General features: G+C 38.7%; 1 protein-coding gene across 4 annotated transcripts in view; it reads right to left on the bottom strand.

The window, feature by feature from the left end:
- Nucleotides 1–22,878, bottom strand: part of SYNRG (synergin gamma) — a 41,709-nt gene that overhangs the window by 13,424 nt on the left and 5,407 nt on the right. The window contains exons 3-15 of one of the 4 annotated variants that reach the window (XM_075113461.1): nucleotides 22,093–22,211; nucleotides 20,113–20,243; nucleotides 19,625–19,730; nucleotides 18,900–19,011; nucleotides 17,445–17,744; nucleotides 16,472–16,696; nucleotides 13,886–13,963; nucleotides 12,987–13,183; nucleotides 11,860–12,108; nucleotides 10,916–11,052; nucleotides 8,314–8,432; nucleotides 8,072–8,134; nucleotides 4,659–5,606 (exon numbers count right to left, since the gene is read on the bottom strand). In XM_075113461.1, coding sequence (XP_074969562.1) covers nucleotides 4,659–5,606; nucleotides 8,072–8,134; nucleotides 8,314–8,432; nucleotides 10,916–11,052; nucleotides 11,860–12,108; nucleotides 12,987–13,183; nucleotides 13,886–13,963; nucleotides 16,472–16,696; nucleotides 17,445–17,744; nucleotides 18,900–19,011; nucleotides 19,625–19,730; nucleotides 20,113–20,243; nucleotides 22,093–22,211 — 2,784 coding nt within the window. The remainder of the gene's footprint in view (nucleotides 1–4,658; nucleotides 5,607–8,071; nucleotides 8,135–8,313; nucleotides 8,433–10,915; nucleotides 11,053–11,859; nucleotides 12,109–12,986; nucleotides 13,184–13,885; nucleotides 13,964–16,471; nucleotides 16,697–17,444; nucleotides 17,745–18,899; nucleotides 19,012–19,624; nucleotides 19,731–20,112; nucleotides 20,244–22,092; nucleotides 22,212–22,878) is intronic. The other 3 variants (XM_075113463.1, XM_075113462.1, XM_075113464.1) reach the window with 3 other exon arrangements.

The following is a 22,878-nucleotide window of genomic DNA, read 5'->3' on the forward strand; positions in this document are numbered from 1 at the left end:
CAACTACCAAGGATTAAGTTATGGCTGGAGGCAATTTACAAGCTGGAGTCTTCAATGTCAACAGTTTTGTCATTTAAGGAAAACCCTTGACAGCTTAGTGATATTCTAAACAAAACTGAAAAAGACAATTCAGAAGACTAATACATTTAGTTATTTTAACCAACATAGGAGACTTCCAAGGTTTTATATTTCAGTTTATATAAGATTATGATGAATAAATATAACTTCTGTGCCATTTTTTGGTTGTTAGGGTGATGCAGGTGGTAGCTGGTTCTGTTCCTAGTGGAAGAGCATCAATGCTCCAAAGCCAGAGCTGTTACACTGGGAACGCCACCAGCAGTCTGAGCAAGAAGTCCAGAGACTGAATGGGGACAGGCACCACCTTTCTTACCACTTCCAGCAGGGCTTCACCTGATAAAGGCAAAGAGGAAACTGGAAAAATACAGAGGCTTGTATGTACTACTGCCATCTGTATCATGCTTATCAGCAATCAGTAAAATTCAAAGCCAATTTCTCAGTTGGTGAAGTATGGAACAGTGTGAATGATAAGGGAGTTACTCCAATTTACTTTTGCTGAAGACTGTGGTACCTAGCACTGCTAAGGCAGAAACCATCAAGAATGCTGACTGTAAGGTAAGTTAAAATGAAGGAAAAAGGAGAGAAAACTCTTCAAACCTTGTGGAATTAAAGAATTTGCTAATTATTTTTTCATTATCATGATAAACAACATTTCTCAGCGCAATAAAGAGCCCCTGAACTTGCCCTGGAAGCAGAGAGGCGGCTCAGCTAGGTCCTGCAGAAGCCCAGGGCAGCTGCGGTGTCTCTGCGCCCTTTGGCTCAGCTTGGAAGGCGTTCAGAGAACACGTACGAGCCCTCCGCTGTTAGAGGCCTTCGCAGGATAAATAAGTGTTGTTAAACTCTTCTATTTGCAGAATTATACTAAATGAGAACAAGTGAGTGAATTTGACTGTCAAGTCTAGACAAAAATGTAATAAAGTATAGAGCCATGAACATTACTCTCCCTCCTCCAGGTATGATTAACTGAAAAAATACTAATAGCACAAGCCCTGCAGAATTAAGTCTCTCAGGTTTATGTCCAAGCCTTCAGTTTAAAAAGCTTTAGGGCTAGGCATAATTTACTTACTGGTTCTCCAGAATGAGAGAGGGGTGGTGTTTCAGGTTTTTTTCTTTCTCGTTTTTTTTTCCTCTCTCCTTTTAAAGTCTCTCAAGACTGGCATAAAGATGAGAAAAACATTCTGGTTTCTAGTCTGGTTTTTGCTCTTGTGGCAAAGAATCACAAAACCCTGGCGTACTGGGTGCACTGGCGTAACTCTTTAGCTTTATTCCACATCTCAATTATTTTTAGCTTTTTACCTTGTCTGCTAAATTGACATTAATCCCAAACTGTTAGTGGCCCAGGATTTGGAGGAATTTGAAGTGACGTGATTATGTGACACAAATTTGCAGCTGTTATTCACGTTTGAAAGCTTCAATATTTAGTAAGCCAGGACTTCCCAAACAGAAAAAGGAAGCAGGGCCCTTTACCCTGGGGCACTCTAGATTAGCTAAATAAATATCAGAATATTGTTTAATGGGCTCCTACTCATAAAGGCCTAGATAGCGACACGTTTTCCAGTTGGTCCACTTCACAAAGGCGTATCATAACCTTGGCTGTCAGCAGGGAAATCCAGATGAGGAGACAACAGGACAGAGAAAACAGCATTTCTGTCTTCAGTCTGAACTACCACCTCAAAACCAACTCACAGAAACAACCCTGCCATCCACACATCTCCTCTATCCAATCCCTCTCAAAAACTGCTCCTATAAAAAATACTGTTTAGCCTGATATGTAGTTTCAGAAGTACAGAGGGAACGAGGTCAAAGCATTGGAAGAGGAGAAAGAAGCTCACTCACACGCTGCTCTGCGAGAGAAAGGTGCCCGCCAGCTTAAGGGGATACTATGACTTTAAACTTTGTATTTTTCAGGAAAAAGAGATACATTGCTGGTTTGCAACAAATCACACACATCCCCACATTTTCAAAATACGCCAAGATAATATTTATTAACACAGCAGGACTTACAGATCACAAAAGATAGTGATACATAGGAGCTCGTAAGGGCGTTATCAGAATAAAGCATGCAGGTAAATACTTGCAGAAGAGAGATATCAAAGCAGATCTGAGAAGGCACATTCACACAGGAAATGTTTCATTGAAATTAGACATTAGAAAAGCAGCAAAAAACCTGAAGTTGATTAAAATATACAGAGATCTCCAATAATGCCAAAGAAAAAGGTACTTTACAGATTTGTAAGTGCAGCAAATGGATAACCCTTTGAGAATACCCGGGCAAGGGTATGCTCTCGCTGCAACGTTTGGCAGGATGCAGAACAAATTAGGTTCAGATAACATGACTAGGTGCTAATTAAAATGCTTTCGTCTTGGAGTGAAACGTAAATTTGGGTTAAAAGAAGCAGCCTGGTTGAAACTAACAGCATGCAGCCAGTGCTCAAAGGGTTATACGAAGTAAATGCAAGAGAAATCAGGCAACATTAGTATAATCTACCTTCCACACAAAGAATTATAGCAAAGTTTAAAGAGACAGTATCCCCTTTGGAGAGAGCAACACTGAAAACCTTTCTTCCCTCAGAGACCAAATTCTGTTGTATGGGAAGCAACTCAATGATTTCTTTCTGATTCCCAGCGTGAGCAACCTACCTGCCCATACCTGGAAGCTATGCAACGTGAAATCTCAATAGCCAAAGGATCGAGATCCCTGTATTGGTATGTCCGAAAAGTCAAATCATTTATCAGCACCTCTGTCCCGCTGCTTTTCACTGGAGGTGTTACATGGTGCTTGCAAACCTACAGTTCCCAGTGACTAGTCCCCCATTTCACAGCAGTGAGGACAACAAAGGGATACTGTCCCTTTTTGACATTCGATTTACAGATTGAAGGAAATTAAGAGAAAAAAAATCTGCTCTTTAACTTATGTAAACTGAAAAAAAGGACTTGAACATCAGCAGTTCATAGCTTGAAATGCATCAAACACACATAAAGGAACACATGAGCACAGAAGTATTCGTAACAGATCGTCCAGAGCACGCTCCGCTACGAAATCCAAACAGAGTTAAATGGAGTAAAACTCTCCCTGTGGAAAAACACCTAGCTTGGCACCATAGGAGAATACAGACTTGTTTAAGTTTAATAAAAATAGCTTCTAATTAATACTTCAGAGTTCAAAAGTTTAGCAACAAGCACATGATCGGCTAACCCCTTTAAACAAACCAAGAGAGTCTTTCCTGCCACAAATGGCAATTATTAATCACCGATTTCTGTGGCAAAAGCTCACATCCTGTAGAAGAGCTACATAAGTCAAACTACCACCAAAAGAGGCTAGAAAAATATTAGGAAAAAGTGCTTTCAAAACCAAAGTAAACATTCAAGAATACACTGTAGGTGCTACGTTTTTGACAGCTCACTCAACTTGGAATTCTACCAAGCAGTAAATATGAAAATTAAATGTCTTTGCTAATAAATTATTCCTGATATTTTGTACCCTGTTATAGAGTATCTTCCATGTCAAAGTTGCCAACTTAGTTCTCTCCCCTACTTAAAAATATCATATAATGCAAAATTACAGTACTGTATATTTTCTCTACCCATATCTGCAAAAATGGAAGAAATATTTCATATGGAAATAACCAATTCTTGCAGTAACAGCTTTTACGATTACAGTTTGTATGCTCCTCCCTGTTCAGAAAAGCCTTTGACTGCATAATACTTGTCGCTAGAACATAGCAATGGTTCCCGTATTATTGAAGGCCACAGAACATTTAACTACATCTCATCTTCCTACGTACATATGAAAAGAGAAAGCAGGACACTCAGAAGATTTTTTTTTTTTTTTATGATATGCGATCAGATTGGAGATGGTCAATTCACTCTCTCAGGAGTACTTTCGTAAAGGGAAACTGAAGACGGTGAAACCCTGATCAGGGTAAAGTAAAAGTCCCATGGTTTTAAAATTTAGGTCCAAAAGTGATCGATCATGAACCTAGCATTTAAGGCCCTTTGCACAATTATTCCAATGAGGGTGTTAACTCTAAAAAGTGTATGCAATACTTCTGCTTGTAGTCCTGCAAAATACTGGCTACACAGACTAAGCCCCACTGTAACAGGAATATACTAGTGTTGATTAGACAGCTTTTCATTAACAGCACAAATTAGTGTTCTGCCTACCCTTTCAGAAGCACAGAGCGGGTTAAGTCCCCAAGCCAAATGCTTTGTTGAAACCAAGAGATTAAAGTGAGGCGCTCTGCCATTCATCTTGCTAATATAAATGGAATGACATTGTTTGCATTAGAAAATTTTCCACTCGAATCCCCTAAGTGACAATAGCTAACAGGTACCAGCAATATGACGTTGTCAAATCTCAAAAATAAACTGGCATGGAGTTCAAACTGTTTGATCTATTTATAGTCATCTAAGACAAAAAATAAACAGTGCCCTGCTAAGGGGCTGTTGGCTAGCGGGTGCACAGAGTCAGTAGTCTTTCACCACTGAAAGACTAGTGCATAACACTGTAATTTAGCACACAGAACACCACCGAAATCTCCATCACCTACGTTACCAGAGCAATCTAACCAGTTCCTCACCTGCTGCTGGCGGATGCTGGCCACTAACTGTTGGCAAATCCAAAGAGCTATCAGACATGACATGCTTAAGATCTCCTCCCACATCAGCCAGTTTCATGTCAAACTGAACAGACAATGCGTCTTCAGAATCCTCCTTGCCGACACTGCTGCCACCAATAGAAGGGAGATCCAGAGACTTCACCGAAGCAGAGTCTTCTTTGGCCTGCTTGAAAGCTGCGACTTTGTCCACCAGGGACTTATCCACGCTGTTGCACGTGGAAGAAAACTTGTTAGAGTGAAAGTCGGCAAAATCATCATCGCTCTTTGCTGAAGAAAGCGTGTTGTCCTTCGCCTCCTCAAAGCCTGCTCCAGAGCCTTCCAAAGAAAGCTGTTTGAAGATATCGTATTTGGTGGGCGTAGCAGCAGTGGCAGAACTCTGCCCACTCTTCACCGCGGCAGATGAGCCAGACTGAGGAACAGGACTGGCCTCCAGCTTAAGTGCATTGTATTTGTCATCTGTTTTTTGTTCGGAAAATCCACTGCTATTGTTGAAAGCCATAAAATCTGCAAAGTCATCTTGTCCGCTGGCTGATGCGCAATTAGAAAATTCCCCAAAAAGGTTGAACTCTCCAAACTCATCAGCTAAGCTTGAACTTTTGCTGGGTGCTGGTTGGGTGGTGGTAGATGGAAGGGGTGGTGGAGGAAAGGAGCCCGATTTTGATGTACTAAATGTAGGTGGAAAGGACGGCTGCTTGTTTTCTCCAGTAGAGGAAAAGAGATCCAAGTCTGCTAGATTCAAAGAGGTCTTTGCTTGTGTTTGCTGTTTTGACTGAACAGGCAGAGAAGGGAAGGATGTAGGAAAACTTTTGTCTTTTGTAGGTGGCTCTAATGGTGAGATACTGTCAGCGGTTTTGAAATCTGTGAAACCATCATCGGTTCCTGCAGGCTTGAATTCTGCAAGGTTATCTCCTGGGAATAAAAACAACAAAAAAAACCAGTAAGACACTCCAGTGACAACAAATACTTCATACTCACACCATGCAAGCAAGCAAATTATTTCATGCAATGTCAGAAGTTTTTATGCAAACTATTTAAATTAAGACCTCAGGATGCACGCAGAACTGCAAACTCAACTTCTACAAACCACACAAGTTTCAAGGTCAGCGATTCTAATATTCATTCCAGCAAACACTTAAGTCTTTCAAATAGCCTCAAAGTCATTTAAATTCCCTTTACACTGAGTTAATATCAAAACAAACCATGACCAATAGATTCCAAAAGTGATCAGTACTGTCTCATTCAGCTTCCACCTAAGTTCTTTTTCCAACCTCATCCTTCCCATATTTGCCAAGCAATGAATGTAATCTTGAATTTCACTTATACCAATATAGTATTTGCCTTCTTACAGAAGAAATTCTCCCCCTCCCTCCCTTCAAAATATTGCCTAAATACAGTTTATTTGTGGGGCGTTAGCAGAGGGTTGAGACAAAAGCAATCCTGCTGATAAGCTGAAAGTGGAACATAGTAGAGACCAGCTGGACTTGCCTGCTGGCTGAAAGTACTTTTGAAAAAAGTTCACTTGAAAGAAGGCAGCCAGCCAACAAGCTTATCCAACTGGGCATCACGGGGAGCCCAACGGGAGGAAGAGTCAAAGCCCCAAACATAGAAGAATGCAAGGCGGTGATCCTCATGTCGTGTTTTGGAACATTTTTAAGCTCTCATTTTTAAGCTCTCATGTTTTCCTTCTGTCACGTTCACCTAAACGTACAAAAGGGTTAAATGATTGGAATTTCAGTAAATGTAATAACACGGGCATCTTCTGGCTTCTGCTAAGACTGATTACACTTTTACTAGGAAGCTAGGAGACAGGCTTTCACATGAAGGTCAGCATGATTAATTGTAAGATGTGTGGATCTCTAGTCCAACTAAATACTGAATGTAAGATAGTAGTACCTAAGGATTATAATTTAAACCTGATTTAGCATTAGGAAACTATGTTTTCATTGAATTTACGTTAAATATCTTGGTGTACTAATTTTATAAGTTTCTTCCTGTTCATACACAATTTTTTTTATAAAGCAATTTCACATGAACATGGAAAATGTTGAGTTGTTTAACCCATTCACCAGCACGTACGTACTTAAACTACTTGTAAAGATAAAGTATTGAGGCATACTTTAAGTGTCCAATAAACAAATTTTGTTCTATTTTAGAAGTACACCATTAACATTTAATTTTTAAGCTACCACACAGTGTCATACTTTAAATTAGTTTAACCGAAGCTTAAAAGAATACTCGTTATAATGGCAGTAAAGGACCACGACTATATCTGACATATTCTTTCATTCTCCCTCCCCTCCAAATCAATTCACTTGGCCCAGCAACACCACAAATTTGTGAAAATGCTATTCATTGCTCAAAGCTAAAACATCACAGCAAACTAAACTTACTGATGAATTGCAAACTTTTCCATTAGAAATGTAAGCTGGTGAAAGGGTTAACAGTGGTCAGACCTGGATAGCAGGCAGATATAGTAATTTTCTATATTTTAGAACATGTACAGAAAGAGACAAAATGTTATTTCATTTCATTGCATGCATTTAATCCTGAAGAGGTACTGAGCATGAAAACCTCACAAAACTTTACAGGTGTTTCAGAAACTCAGTGTCTGAAAAAAACCCCAACCACTTCTGGCTTTGAAAAACAAGGAGTAGGAGTGAACTCAGGTAAGCAGTTTAATCCTAGAATCTAAAGTTGTCTTCTAATAATGAAACAAAATGCTGGGTATGACATAACTCTGTGGAAGTCAGGTTAAGTTAGTAATATCTATCTCTTCTGATCTGTCTACTCATAATATACAAAAGTTTTCCCTATCTGATTAAAACGATGAGGTTATCACTTATACTGAATAAATGAGTTAGGCATAGATGGTTGTGGAAAAGGCTTAGGGAGACTCTGTTTCGTAATTGCACAGATGCTGCACCTCAAATGCCATCTAGGTTTTACCTTCCCAGTTAAAACCAGTTAAGTACAGATTTCAAAATAAGTGATCAGACCTATTCTTACAGCACCAGAGACGATGAAAGGTTTAAATTCTGCCCTAACAATAGAAAAAAAGTTGCAATTTTGTCTAAAAGCATCTTATTCTGTCTTCCAAGAATACATGACTCCTTAGTTAAAATGAGAAAGTTCCAGCCGTATTGTTATCTTAAAATAAAACTCAGAAGCATCCAAAAGAGATGCAATCGTCTAGAAATACAATTTGTAGATTGTTCCAAAAGCATATTACACTATTTTTTCAGGATGCTTCCTGCTAAATTGTTTAGAGGAGCAGAAGCACTATTATTCCATAATTCTAGCAATAGAAATTCTGCAGCTCATAAAAATAATCATGAAGACGTGTTAAAACAGCTCCAAAAAACCATACCACTTACCTAAGTATTTGCTCTCTGATGGTTGTTCTAATTCACGGAAAGCACTATACTTGTCTCCACAATCTAATGAATATGAGAAAAGGAATACATTTACATAAAGATATTAGGAATTCATATAATAAATTTTATGTTGACATAATTGATCTGATTTTTTAAATATTAGTATTTCATCAATGTCAAAAACAAGCTATATGAAATATTGCAATAAATTGCTCATAGCGGTTATATATTTTTCCTTTTACCTCCAAAAGTAGCTGTACTTTCAGAAGGCTTCTCGGCTGCGATTCCTTTAAACACAGCATACTTATCAGTTGATGAGAGTGTCTTATTACCTGGGAGTGGCATTAGTAAAGAAGGAACACTAAAAACAAAAGAGATAAAAGCAAAGTTCCTTAATTTATCCATGAGAAATCTACATTTCCAGGTTTTATTTAAAGGAGCCTCTTATTACGACTAGACAATTTGGATCACTAAAGAGTTCTTAATCAAGAACCTGATAAAAACTACCTCAATTTCTATTAAGAATAAGAGCAGGTAAACAGGCACCTGGGCAACTGACGGGTGAATTTGTACTTTATCTCACCTAAGTATATTTCTTTAGGCCAGAAGTCAATTTTCACCCTTCTTGATTTTAATTTGTACCAAAACACGAACACAACACTCCAGAACTTTACACCACAGGAATTCCTAGCCCAGGAGACAATAAGCACACAGACATACCCCAGGAATCACTGCTGTTTAATTTATGACTTTGCCCAGGGCAGCATAAGGACAATTCTCCCTGATAGAACTAGACATAGTAAAGAGTTAAAACTGCATGAGATTTTGCCAGCTCCATACTTTCAGCTTGTCTACTTTTGATTAGAATTTTGCAATATGTAATGAAATAAGAGAATAAAGTGGAACCACTGTTCAAAAGGAAGGAAAGGATAGCTTTGAATTTCTGTCAGTGCAAATCAGCGAGGTTAGGTAGGTAGCTATCTAATCGGCAAAGTAAGGATTAGTCCACAGTTACACAAGCAAATCTTTTTGCACATAAACACACTACTTCACATAGTAGAACTGCCATAACCACCTAACACCATGTTAGCAACTGCTGTAAGATTTGGAAGACATTCTGCGAAAGCTTTGCTTGCCCTCCACACAAGCCCCCTTATCAGACCTTGGCAGCTCTACAGAACAACATCCTTTACATATGAATGATGCATTTTACCTCTAGTTTATGTCATTCAATACTACGCACGTTGAAAACGTGAATGAATTTCTATGGCGTTCTTTGGCCTGAAGCAAGAATCTTTCCAGAGCCATTTAAATCTCCTTATCAGCAGCCTACAAGCAACATACAAACCTAGCACTTGCACACACGTGCTAATGATGGTCTGCGATGCTTGCAGGCAGACAGTGCAATGTCAAAAAAAATATAGCTTATGGTAATATAATTAAATTTCACATCACTGCAAAACAGGCTATTAGGTATGCAATCCTGGCCAATGTAATGGTTAATCATCTGTACTCTACAGATGGCTTTTTTAAAATAAAGCTCCATAAGCAATTAGATTATAGCTCATTGTAACATTCTGTTCAAAACTGAATGCTTTTACAACTGAATAAAGAGAACCGCTGCAGTGAAAAAGAAACACCATTTTTAAATTTTATTTTATTTTAATGATCCCCCAGTTCCCGTTGTGGCATTTACGAACAATGTTTCTGTTAAAACTTTCAGTAACAGAGTAGCTTTAACTGCAAAATGATGCCTAACAAATTAAGATATATTTAAAACAGAGCATCTTCAGTTGCACGTGGCATTGACTGACATCAGCAAAATTTAATTTCTTACATGGAATGCCGTCAGGCACGGTGTAACAGAACAATTTGTTTTAGTGTCTCCATTTGACGTCACTGTTGAGGAAGCAACTGGTAATCACTGCTTACCTGGAAAGTGGTAGTTCGATTTGCAACTACAAGCAGCCAGTTCAATGCACAGAAAATTTATACGTCTACAGTTAGACACCTGGGAGGTACATCAAAGTTTGCCACGTGCAGTAAAAGGAAACAACACTGAAATTTTGTAATCACAGGACTTTGAAAGACTAATTGTAAACTCTCAAAGGGAGTAAACAAGCCTACTCATTTTGTTATACAAAATTTGCCTGATCCGGAATTACATTTTGGCAGTCTCCCAAATGAAAAGCCAAGACTGCTGAAGTCTGAATGAGATTTCAATTGAGATTTATAGTTAGTTATCGAAAGTTTAAGCACTGGCCAGAGAAACAACAGAAATAATAAAAACCCTGTCCACTGGAGTTCTCAGACATTTAAGAGTACGACATCATGCTCTTTGCATGAATTTTGGGGTTCATGTTCAGGGCCTGAAGATAGACCTTGGTGTCAGCAAATGGTTTCTACCAACTCCAACAAACATGGGGTCATACTTTTAATGGAAGCACATAGCACTGAATGCAGAACCCCTCTGTCCCAGTGTATTTTTTCTGAACAGCTTTATATAAGATTTTCGCCTGAATGCACAGTATGAAGTAACTTTCAATTGCCTGTGCAGTAGCATAAACACTTGAAAACCTATCCCCATACCTCATAAATGCAGTTTACCTCAGCATGATGACTGGAATGCTAAAGAATGGCCAACCACCTATGGCACGTCAAATGCCATTTTTGATTCAGAAAGCCTAATTGCAGTCGTAACAACCTTCAAAAGAACCTGTCAGAGTAGAAGTCAGGTGACGGAAGAAAATTATAGGCTATGCAGCTACCCCCAAAAGTGGAAAACATTTCATTCCTTACAAGAGTTCTAAAATACCAAAGGGGTGGAAAACAAAGATCTACTACCTGCTCCGGTGCTGTGAACTGGCCGCTTTGGAGGAGCCAGCTACATCTCCTTGGAAATCAGTGAAAGAGTCATCAAGTGAGCCAGACTTTGACGCATCTTGAAACTCCTGGAAGTCATCATCTTCTGGTTTTACTACCTGAATTACAAACAACATGTAAATTGTTATACTGTTGTCTTTTCAAATTGCCATACAGCATGAAAGCAGTTCAGAGTAGTGTGATCAACTTAAGAGGAAAAAAAAAAGCAAATGATGGAAAAAACCTTTCAATGTTAGCACACAAAATTAGCATAGTCACCTTTTCCACTTCACCTGCGCCTCACCCAACGCAAAACACACACAAAGTATACAGGATTACAAGTAGTATGCATGAAGAACAGATGAATAAGGAACTCTAATCCTTTCACATTAAATGTATTACGGATCATAGCCATGTAGTCTTTTAACACAGGACAAATAATTTAAATCAATCAATAACTGAAAAATCGATACACACAGCAAAAGCATCAAAGAAATATTTTCTGAAGAAGGATGAACCGTATTTGCAAAAAGCAAAATTTATCCCTTACACAGATTTACAGTGTTGTAAACCAAAGGTTTTTATAGTTCCCAGCTTCTCCTGAAAACTCTGACTTATTTTACCAGCTAACAGATTCGGTTGTACAGTTTAACCTAAAGTTCCATCCTAACTAAAATCCTCTTTCAATGCAATTAGTTTGTAATGGAGAATGCTTTTGTACCTCTTCTAATGACACCAGAAAGAAACAGAAAACATAAAACAACGTCCTTAGTGGCATGACTATGTCTTCACACGTCACATGCTAGATTTCAGCTCCATTTTTTTCTGTTTAATTAAAGTCTGTTGTCAGTACACGGCTTGAAAGAGTCGGGCTAATTCTCTTTCCAGGACAACGGAGATTCGCTTCGCAACAAGAGCGAGCTAACCTGACTCGGCGGGTAGGATGGCACGAATCCTCCCGAAGGCTGTGCTGCAGCTCCGCCCGCTGGTGCCGTGATGTTCATTCCCATCACAGCTGGCCCAATGCTAAGAGGCATGGAGACCGGCGGCGCGGAGGGCATCAGAGGCTGCTGGCTTACTGTGGCAGGCAGTGGCATTGGAAATCCAGTTAAAGTAGGAACAGGGGCAGCTGGAAACTGGTTTAACACGTCAGGACTCAATGCAGGTATTCCTCTCTGCAAAGGCAGAAAAGCAAAAGACACCCATATACACATGCATACATCAACAAAAAGGCATAGTGCATTCTCACTCCAGTTTCCAGCCTGTATTATTGAAACCATGAAAGAGCAGGGTACTGGTCAAGCTTCAGGTAAACCTTCCAAAGCAAAACATGCTATGAAGAGTCTGTATAAGTGAATCATATTCAACACCCTGACTGCTGGAGGTACACAGAAGGTGCCAATACCCACCTGGGTGGGCAGAGACATTTGACAGCATTCCTGTTTGGCTTTTAGCAAACCAATCAAGTAAGCACTGGCAAGCAAAGCTATGCTGAACCTTGTGTGCTATATCATCTTTCCCACACAACCATTCCAATAAGGTACCTCAGCTTCAATCTTCATCGCTTGAGATATTCTTGCCTTAGTTTTCATACAGGGCTGCTATCAGGAAATAAACCGCTAAGAGGTAACACTATGCTGACAAAAAATGGAAGCCCCAAATTAACACTCCGCTGGTTCAGGAGAGAGGTAGCAAGCCTAGATATTTACGGACTAAGAGATACAGGAACCATAAAGTCTGAGGAAAACAGATGTGTACACAACAGAAGAAACACAGCCAGTATTTTCTATTAGAAATACATACATGTGTTTGGTAGGTGTATCTAAGAACTATCTTCAGTTGACACTAAAGAAAGGAGTAACTGAAATATAAGTGCAGGGGATGAAATTATAATCCCACTGAAGTTACGAGGAGAGCTTCTCCTCTGGGCTTCAACAGAAGTGGTATTTTACTACAGGTGTGGTATCCCAGCCACTTGTGCCAACATGCGATCCATGGCAGATTAGTTAAGTGAACTGCCTTTTTGCACTAATCTCCAAAGCGTTAGTCATACCTGAGTTACTGCGATCATGGCCAGGACAGTGTAGAGCTCTTCTTTTGTGAGCTTCCCGGGGGTAGTACGGTTGGCTAAAGCCCATATCTGTCCAAGAGTCTCTCTGGGCAATCCAGACGACATCAGTATGGGATAGAGTTTAGCTGTATCTATTCCAGTAGGAGTCAAAGTGGTTTCTAAAATTTTCTTATATAAGTCTGTTAAGAGGGACTCAGTATTAGACAGCGACAACTGCTGTTTTCAAGTGAATATAAGACTGCTTTTCTATTTTGTCTCAAACTTAACATTATATAAAATTAGGAACACTCAAAGTGTAAGGTAAGGCAACAGCATTCTGGCATTGTATTGTATCATGCTTCATCTAAATTCATTATTGGATGGTCTTTATGGACAAGTTTAACACAAGCAAATAAATATCTTACGTAAAATTCAGTGCTCCATTTCAAAACATGTTTCTTTAATGAAAATACAGGATAATCCATATAAAAAGATAGTTATAACAGCTTTATGTATTTAAACCTCAGCGTCATCAATATTTACTACAGCGTTTTGTTTTCTATTTACTGTTATTTGCATATATAAGACAAATAGCCTTAAGAAATGAGCCTGCTTAATTACAAGACATGCCAAAAACCAGACTACCCATGAAAGCATTATCAGCAATGCAACCTCTAAATCTGCTGCCGTAACAAATTCTAGATTAAACATTTAACATGCTTGAATAAAATCCATACTTCTTCAAATGCAGATAAAGCCACCATAAATGTGTAACTTATCACAGATACAGGATTCATTTGATGACTGAAGAATAATGCTTTGATCAATAAATGGCAACGTAAGCACACGTATATTCACACCTTACATTGCCCACTTGGCTAAATGCCCACTTTCTTGTTTACCTGGGACCAAGCTATCGTTGTAAATCCAAGGAGGCATCATCTGCTGAATCGGGTCCTGTGAAGGGAATACTCCAACCCCTAAATGTATTCCGTTCAGTAAGAACAAGAGAGATAGTTGTATTAGGATATACAGATTCAGTCTATAAAGATCTTGGAGACTAGTTCATAGCTGGTCAGTATAATTTAGCATTTCAGGCAAAGATTTCAGATAGGAATCACTGTGCTCAGAGGAAAAAGAGCTACTGCAGGAATATGTATTTCAACATAACTACAATGATTTGGCAGTAACTGCAAGAATGTAGTTATATACATAATGAAATGAGGAGCTCCTCATTTGCCTCCCTCTTAACTTCTAGTTGAGAAGCTCAAGTCTCTGTCTCTTAAAATTTCATAGTGGCAGTTCTGTGCCATATCAAATGTAGTCTTCCCATCAAGTATATGTTATTAGGGCTACTTGTAGAATAAATTAATTCATACCTACCATAAGAAACACAATGTTCCACCAAAACATCCTTATCGGGGAAAACCACAAACAGCCTATTAGACTGAATCTCAGCAAGATCCTATCTCATGTTCACGAAAACGTATCCATTGCCCCATTGCTCCTAGCCTTCAGATCCAGAAGACGTCAGAGCCACTTTCACTACTCCAGGCTTTCGTATGATCTGCCTTTTACTCCCTTTACTCCCTGCGAAGTGGTTATCTCCTTCTCCACTGTGTGGACTCTTCCCCTCAGTCTCATGGTTTTACTTCCTAGCTAGCTCCCTCTAAAGCAGACTTTATGCTCATCTTGGATGGAGAAATGAAAAAAATTAGAATAATTTCAGATTTCATTGTCTTCCCTAGTGCCCTTGCACCTCCTCATCTTCCACATGGATTCTCTCCTGACTGCGGTCTAATTTCTAATCATCCCACAACTCCAAGCACATTTTAACATAAGCAATTCCTTCCATTTCACCAGCCAAGTAAAATAAATTTGCTACTTCCTCCATCTCATTATTCTTCAGCTTTAACCACCCTTCCATGCATTTCTGCATCCTACCAGTTCTTGCTTCTCACCCTTGAATATCTCTGATAAAATTCAGCCCCTTAAAAATCAAATAATATAGGCTGTGAAAAGGAATTCTCAGCCACATTTAGTTGATAGATAGGGAAGTCTTACTCAAAACTTTTATAACATCCAGGCGACCAAGGGTCTGCCATTTTTCAGTGTTATCACTTAACTACTTCTGTTCCTCACAAAGTATTTCAGCTCATCCTTAAAAGCACCCTTAACATTTGGAACTATTGTATTTCAGCTCATCCTTAAAAGCACCCTTAACATTTGGAACTATTGTTAACTATTGTTGCTCTACATAATCACTTCCAACACCACCTTCATCTGCAGGCTGTATTTATACTCACTGTGCCTCACATTCTTAAAAGAGGGTAGTGTCCTGCCTCCCCCTGCCCGCCCCCTTTGTTTTTTTCTTGTTTAAACAGGCATCAGATTCTGTTGGATATGTACAAAATGAACAATGCAACTGACTGAACTATTAATACATTAACAGCTTCTATTTTCATGCTGTATATTCTTTAAAGTTAAGTCCCTTTTAGCAATTTACTGCCTATTACAAAGCCCTCCACTTATTAAAAATGTCCATTCAGATAATCTAATTTAATCCAATAATGCTTTTTAAATAAACTGGATAAGAAAACACTTGAAAGCAACATGTCCAATCACTGAGGAGAGGAACACATGAGTGTATTAATAAAAAGTTATGGTACTTCTAGGAAAGAAATAACTGCTTGAGAAAGCGCCCAATTCAATTATCTACAGACCAGGAGCCTTCTCCCACTTCTCTATCTCCTCTCACCTCCCAGTGAGATCACACAAAGGGCTACATTTATTTTTATCACACTTGACTGCAGTGGAGCCCACGTTTCATATAATCCTTAAGTACAACATCAGAGCACTAATCAAGGTGTACCACAGGCCTTGCATCTATTTTGGTTGAAATAAACCAAAACCGAACAGTCAATAGTCAGCTTTAATAAAATCCAAACAGGAAGGAAAGCTTGCTTTGAGTTTTTATCTTGTTCAGCTTTTGAAATTTTGATGCCTAAAGCACAGATAGTTTTAGACATAACACATATGAGCAGCAAATTGTCTGGGAAACAAGTATTAACTAGCTAAGGGTTTCAACCCATTTTAACAAGAATTTATCCCCTCAAAGTTAAAAGATGAAAACCCACCATGACATTGACCGTTTTAGTAATGTTTCCTTAAGTCATTAAAAAAAAAAATCTTTAGAGAGAACATAATTTTTTTCCCCCCAAGAAAGAGGACAGAACGTTTTAAAACAGCAGACCTGATTAAACAAACATGTTAAAAGTGATTACAGCAGTAAATTCACATGAAAAAAGTTCAGAGCAAAATCATAGTTGTTATACTTTTAGCAAGGAGCAGGAGGCACTGATATATTATTCAAGCAGGCGTTCAGAGCAAAATTATGCAGGATTGGCCTTAGAATTAGTGTACAGAGTGTTAGCATTCAAGCAGCATTTTATTAGATTTAAATTCTGTCAAATGTTTCATTTGCTCACCACACTCTTCAACTGCTATGTTTTGTTCTGAAGCCTTGTGCACCTCTGCAGCAGTGGTACCACTTTCATGTCCACCTACTATATCCCAGTCATTGATGGTTAGACTGGGATTAACTTGGCTCGCAGCCGAGGCTTTGTGCCCAACTTCGGATGTTTTAAGTTTGGTTTGCTCTTGTCCAGATTCATTTGAGCCATTATCTAAGACTTTCTCCTCCAAGGAAGGGCCTGAATAAACAGTAGGAGGAATTATTTGTATTTTGTTATTAACCACCCAGATCACAGTTCCACACTTTCAAAGGAAAATTATTATTGGTACCACTGATGAGTTATCAAGATGAGTATCTGTCCCAGCTGAGATCAACAGCACCACCCTGTTCAAACACTTTTAGAGCCTGATTCTGCCCTTTACTTACCATGCATACTCAACAAATTCAATGAGCAAAAAGCAACAAGTAGGAGAAGGAATACACAAAACTATTTTCTGTATTAAGATGACCGTTACATAATAATCTAGGCATCAGTGGCAGAAGTGTCCAATATCTGCTTACAGCTGCAAAATTCTTCACGTTAATCTCACCAACATCCATTTAGCCTCCAAGAGAGGAAGCACACAAGTGTGCCGCATCAGCATAATAGTTATTTTTTTTTACCACCATCTCAACTGTATCTTCTCCTACTACAGACTTATGAAGATGCTAGCACACGGGACTTATTTCACTTAAGATCATATTTAGCAATCTTTGGATCCATACATGGCTTGCTTTTACAATCCAGTTCTAAGGGAAGAAAGAAGGGGACTTAAATCACCTTTCACCTTTTCCCCTGGATCACCAGGTTTCTACTTAATTGTCTATATATTATTTCTTTCAGCCAGACTGAAAAAAAACACAACAAAATAAGTAAAGACTCTGTGTAGCTCTATGACAGAAGGTGACATGTGGGAAAAAAAAAAAAAAAGATACTTTAGAGTTACCTGTTTTATGGATATTGGGTGAAGATGCAGAGGTAGGAAAATAAGGAACCTGCCCAGTTGTACCATGCAGGATGGATAACACTGGAGCCTGGGCTGGAGGGAGAGGTTGGACCACAGCCTTTTCTGAAAGCAGTTGCCCAGCCTCAGTAGCAGAATGGAAAGGCTGAAAAGGCTGAGAGGTGGGTTGAAGCACCAGTTTGGGAATTTCAACAGGCCCTTGTATAAATTCACTAAATTCTTCGTCATCGAGAAAAGCAGAGTGGGAAACAGATACAGCAGAATGGGATGATGTGGGATGATCTGTAAAATGGAATGAAGACACAATGCAAAGCGATGAGGAAAGAGGTTCACAGGTGGAAGGTAGGAAAAGTGGCAAATACTAGGCATACACAGCAAATGGGTGAGGGGAAACAGCAGTGGATGCATTATTTGACAGAGATGTGTAGTGTTATTATTCTCAGCATAACAAGCACATAAGGTAACACTGAGCAGCCACTTCCAACCATGCATCTTCTCTCCCAGATTTTCATGATGTAAACACTTTGACTGTGCTTGATTCTTAACACTGGCTATGGAAGTATTCTGTTTGTTTTAAACAGACTGGGTCAAAACAAACCAAGAAGTAATATTTCAAACTGGACATAGTGGGGGTGTGCACAAGAGGACATTCTCCCTCAAAGGAGTGTTTTATCCTCAAAAGCTCAATAACATATCACAAGGTACGTTAAGAAATGTGTACTCATTTGGACAATCTGCTGTTTGATCCCTTACATAGTTACCCATCTTAACAGAACTGACACAGGATGAGCAAATCTACAGACAACAGAAAATTGTCAGAAGCCACCTGCAACTGAAATTATCAGAGAGCAAATCTACAGTACAGATAAAGATTTTATACACAAAAAAGCTTGTCTAGATAAGCTTTGTTTCAGGCTAGACACAGAACAAACTGTGCTACAACCCATAGGATACCTTTAGCAGCAATTGTTACAAATGTAGTAATTACTGAGAAGAGAATACAGAAGGCTTCAGTTTGACCATGCCCAGGCAGTGGTACACAAGTAAACTGCTTCAGTACACCAAAGTCATTATACAATGCTTTGATCGTTCATAGCACTCCTATAGCACTTTTCAGCTTCAAAAGCACTCTGCAGAACATTAATTAATGCTGTGACTAGAAAAGAACAAATGCATTAGCAATTTCCATGATATTTCACGTTAAGCACAGAACATTAGGCTTTCTTCTAAAGATTTCAAGTCTTCTAATAAAAACTGATACCTAATATTTCACCTGACCAAGCAAACAGTTGCTGGAATGACACTTTATTTTATAAAACAGTAATCCACTCACTTTGTACCACCAAATAAAAATACTTCTTGGAATTAGTTCTCCCTGCTGAGGATTTCAAACATCAGAGTTTTATTTTCAGTTGGAAGATGAGAAAAATTACAAACCTGTTTTTTTTGGATGTGATGCTGGTGTTGGGTGCATTTTAGCATCTCTAGAAAAACCATCTAAATTTCCTTTAATGGCTTCCAAAGCATCATCCCTGCTTTTTTCACCTGTCTGAAACACCATAGAACATATTTTGAAAAACTCACAAAACAGCTCAGTTTTCTGTCAATATCCACACTTTTTCAGTACAAAAATGAGCAATGCCTGCTGTTAGATTAAACAGTTTTTTCTCCAACAGTGCTTTTGTGAAGCATATCAACAATAATCCCCATATTTAGAAAGCATTTACTTTGCAGACTACACCACAAGAGTGTTTCTCAGTCTTTAGACATAGCTTTATGCACAAGAACAATATATAAACCTTGCTCAGCTATGTGCATTCTTGCAGATAAGAGCCTTCGAGCTCATTGCAAGTGTCCAAAACTTTGGACAAAGTTAACAAGCAACCAGACATTCTCTATTCTAGAAACTTAATCTGCTCTCAAATGTTGCACACTAGGTTGGTTTATTCTTCAAAAGCTGATTTCATTTTCAACATCAGACTTTGTTTACATTACACCAAGAGTGTGTAAAGGACTCACTATTCCAGATGCTTTGCAAGATGTAATCTAACGTCTCATAAAAGTTCCCAATTATCTGATTGTTGAAAGAGACCATTCTATTAAAAGCCATTAAAAAAAAAAAGGTGAAGGAAGAAACACCCCACTTATTATTTAGGACATACCTTAGGTTTCACGCTGCTTAGGAGTCTCAGCTTTTGTTTCTGCTCTTCAAACTGGCGACGTTTTCTTTCTTCTTCTAAGAATTTCTGCTGGTGCTCAAACCTCTTCCTGAAGCAAAATGATTAAAAAAAAATCTAAAAATAATTTTCCATTACAATAGAATCATAGAACCATTTAGGTTGGAAAAGACCTTTAAGATCACTGAGTAATGTTCATGTCAAACTTCTTGATTTTTCCATTTCTTCTCTCTCAGATTCAGAGGCTCGGTATACACATTTCCACTTTTCCTCAGAGCCGTATGACAGCCACTACTAATTTCACAGATACCCTTTAAATACAATGGAATGATCTCAAGAATATTCTGCAGTCCTAAACGGACTACTTTTCTAGAGAAACCAATAATATTTTTACTGCGTGGACTAGCTCTCCAGACCACATCTCCCCCTTAGAAAAAGAAGAATTTCCCAAGAGTCAGTAATGCGTCACTTACTGTTGCTCCTCTGCAAACTGCTTCTGCATGTCAGGGGTGTACTGCGGGGCTGCTGGACGCATTCCCAAGAAAGAAGCCTGTCCCATGTAAGGCATTCCAGTTGCTGGCATCGGTCCTAAGGGCATGCCACCCTAGAATAAAATAAATAATACAACTCCAAGATTTTTTCCCCCCCTCACAGAAAAAGCCAAACCACTGGCAATTACACCCTGCCAAATTGGGAACCAGACAGATCTCCTAAAATTGAGAGCATTAAGTATAGCGGGTTGAGCCTAGCTGTTACAGAAGAAAGCACTGGTCATTCAGTAGATGGCACTCTTCCCTCTCAATGATGAGTTACAATTCTTAAAGGATTTTAGAAGACAGGAGGGTCTGGTCAAATGCAAAAATCAAGACTTCAAATCCATACAACCTACCTCAAGAGCACGAACGTTACAGGCATTCTGCAGCGCTATACATGGTTCAGTACCACGCTTTTGAGTTTTCTTGGGTTTTTTGTTTCCTATTCTAACTGATTGAGTAATACTTTTAAATTCCTTGCTAGAGGTGCATACATACTCCTAACAAATGATGGATGCTGGCAAAATATGGTCTAGGCATTTTGCAAACACAGCTTAGCCAGGGCTCCAAAGGAGGGGGACTGTGTACGACAAGGGCCAAGAGGAGATCTGTCTGAATAAGTTGCATCTGTATCAGAAACATTTGCTGAGAAATATATTCTGGTACAGTCATAGCAGCAAAGCTTGCCTAATATAGAAGGGGCCAGAAAATAATTTACTTTTCTTACCATTCCTTTTTTCTTTGGTATCAGAACACACAGGAAGAGGAAAAAAGTTGTTTATTATTTTTAGGCCAGCTCTCAATAAAACATCTTCCTACCATATATTTTACAAAATTAATAAAATAAATGCCAGGTGAGGGTGGGAAGGGAAGGGAGTGTAAGGAGATGGCAAGATACAATAAATTCAATTTGTCACATAGCAATTCGGCTACAAAGCCATGTCAAAACATTGAATTTCAGCAAAGTGCAAATTTGTACATAAGCACATATGGTGCTAAAGGGAAAACAAAAGATTAAAAACCATAATATTAGCTACTTGTATTTCAGTCTTCATTTTCCTCAATTAGCAACAGCAGAGTTAAAGACAAAGTTACTTTAAGCAAGAAAAAGAATGAGAATGAAACACAGGAAGTAGGACAAATGGGAAAACTGGTCATGTGTGAAAATACAGCACATTTAAAATGTTCCTTGCTCCCTAGGACAAGTTATTTGAAAAGAAAGTTTATGAATTGCCACCTACGCTCAGGAAATTTAATTCTATTAACTCCAGCATTTGAGTTACAAAAGGATAAAACAATTCATTGAATTGCTCATGATCGATCAGATTGTGCACACAGTCACTTCTTATCAGCTTATAAAGGTCTCATTTAAAATACTACACAATACGCCACCTTAACGGTAAGTACATAAAACCAGAGCAGAAGAAGAAAAAGCATGAAGCAAAATTAAAAAGACAGAAGAAGTAAGTTGTGGGAGTTTTGATTTATAGTTACTTAACAATTCAATGCTATTACTAACTACACTTTGGAGTAGGTGGCATCTTTTCAACATCTTGCTGAGGCTTTTGTTTCCTTTCCTGTTCAGAGACCATGCTTCTCTTACCACACTTTGGTGTCATAACACGTATAATGAAATGAAAGTTCAGATTCTGACATCTTCGAGTGGGCTATAACATCCAAGTTACTTTAAATATTACTGGTGCTGTCCTTGCACTACACCCTCATTTCTCTCTACTCTACAACAGTGAGTAATGGGTGTCATACTCCTCCACACTCTCTATCCAGATCCCAGCAAAACCTGGAGAATTATTTAAATTTAAATCAGAAATATCTTCAAAGAGAATACTACAAAATATGATGTCCCACTAGGGACTAATACCCAAGCTATTTCATTTCAGTCCACATTTCATTGCCACGCACCTGCATGGTCATGGGTCCAGGAGGCATCTGAGAACCATAATTCATTCCCATCATGCCTGGCATATTGGACTGCATGACAGGAACCATTGGAAATCCTTGCTGTTGCATAGGAATCATCCCTACAATGAAACATTAAACAAGGTAAGCTGCCAGTTAGCGTTAAAGGTTTGGGGTTTTGGTTTGCATTTTTTTCCCCTTTTTTTCCTTGTTTTTTAACTAAACTAGCAAAGCGAAGGAAGAAAACTCTCAGTCTTGCTGGACTACTTAAAAAAAACTTAACAACATGCTACACTGCAGGCAGCCACAGAATTTCCTTATTTTAGATATTGGTCAGTCTAAGGGAAGAAGTGTTATGGGTCTTTCCCGATAACTAAGCCGATGAATTCTCCCACCATCTGCTCTGCGGGTTTCTTCCCATGTGAGTTTTGAAAGGGTCATTTCCAATTAACGAGATTTAATTAACCAGCTTGACCAGAGCTGACAATTGTCCGTTTCTCTTGAAAGGGAATACTTACAAACTGGCAGCTTTTGAAAATAAGTCTTGCAAAATGAACTCATCATTTCACAACACAAGTTCACGCTCTGATCTGGCTGGATATCTTGTCTATAAGGTAATTAGCCCGCTAGATATATTAGGATCGTTACAATATTTGTCAGTAAAAGCTAAACTTCAACAGAGTTGGACAAATCAAGCTGGAATGTATTAATTCACTCAATAAAGCCAAGTGGATTAAGGGTCAGTATTTCCTTACCTCATATTTTGCTATCTTGGGAGACAGATGCTAA

The sequence above is a fragment of the Phalacrocorax aristotelis genome, chromosome 18 (genome assembly GCF_949628215.1).
Source record: "Phalacrocorax aristotelis chromosome 18, bGulAri2.1, whole genome shotgun sequence".
Taxonomy (NCBI): domain Eukaryota; kingdom Metazoa; phylum Chordata; class Aves; order Suliformes; family Phalacrocoracidae; genus Phalacrocorax; species Phalacrocorax aristotelis.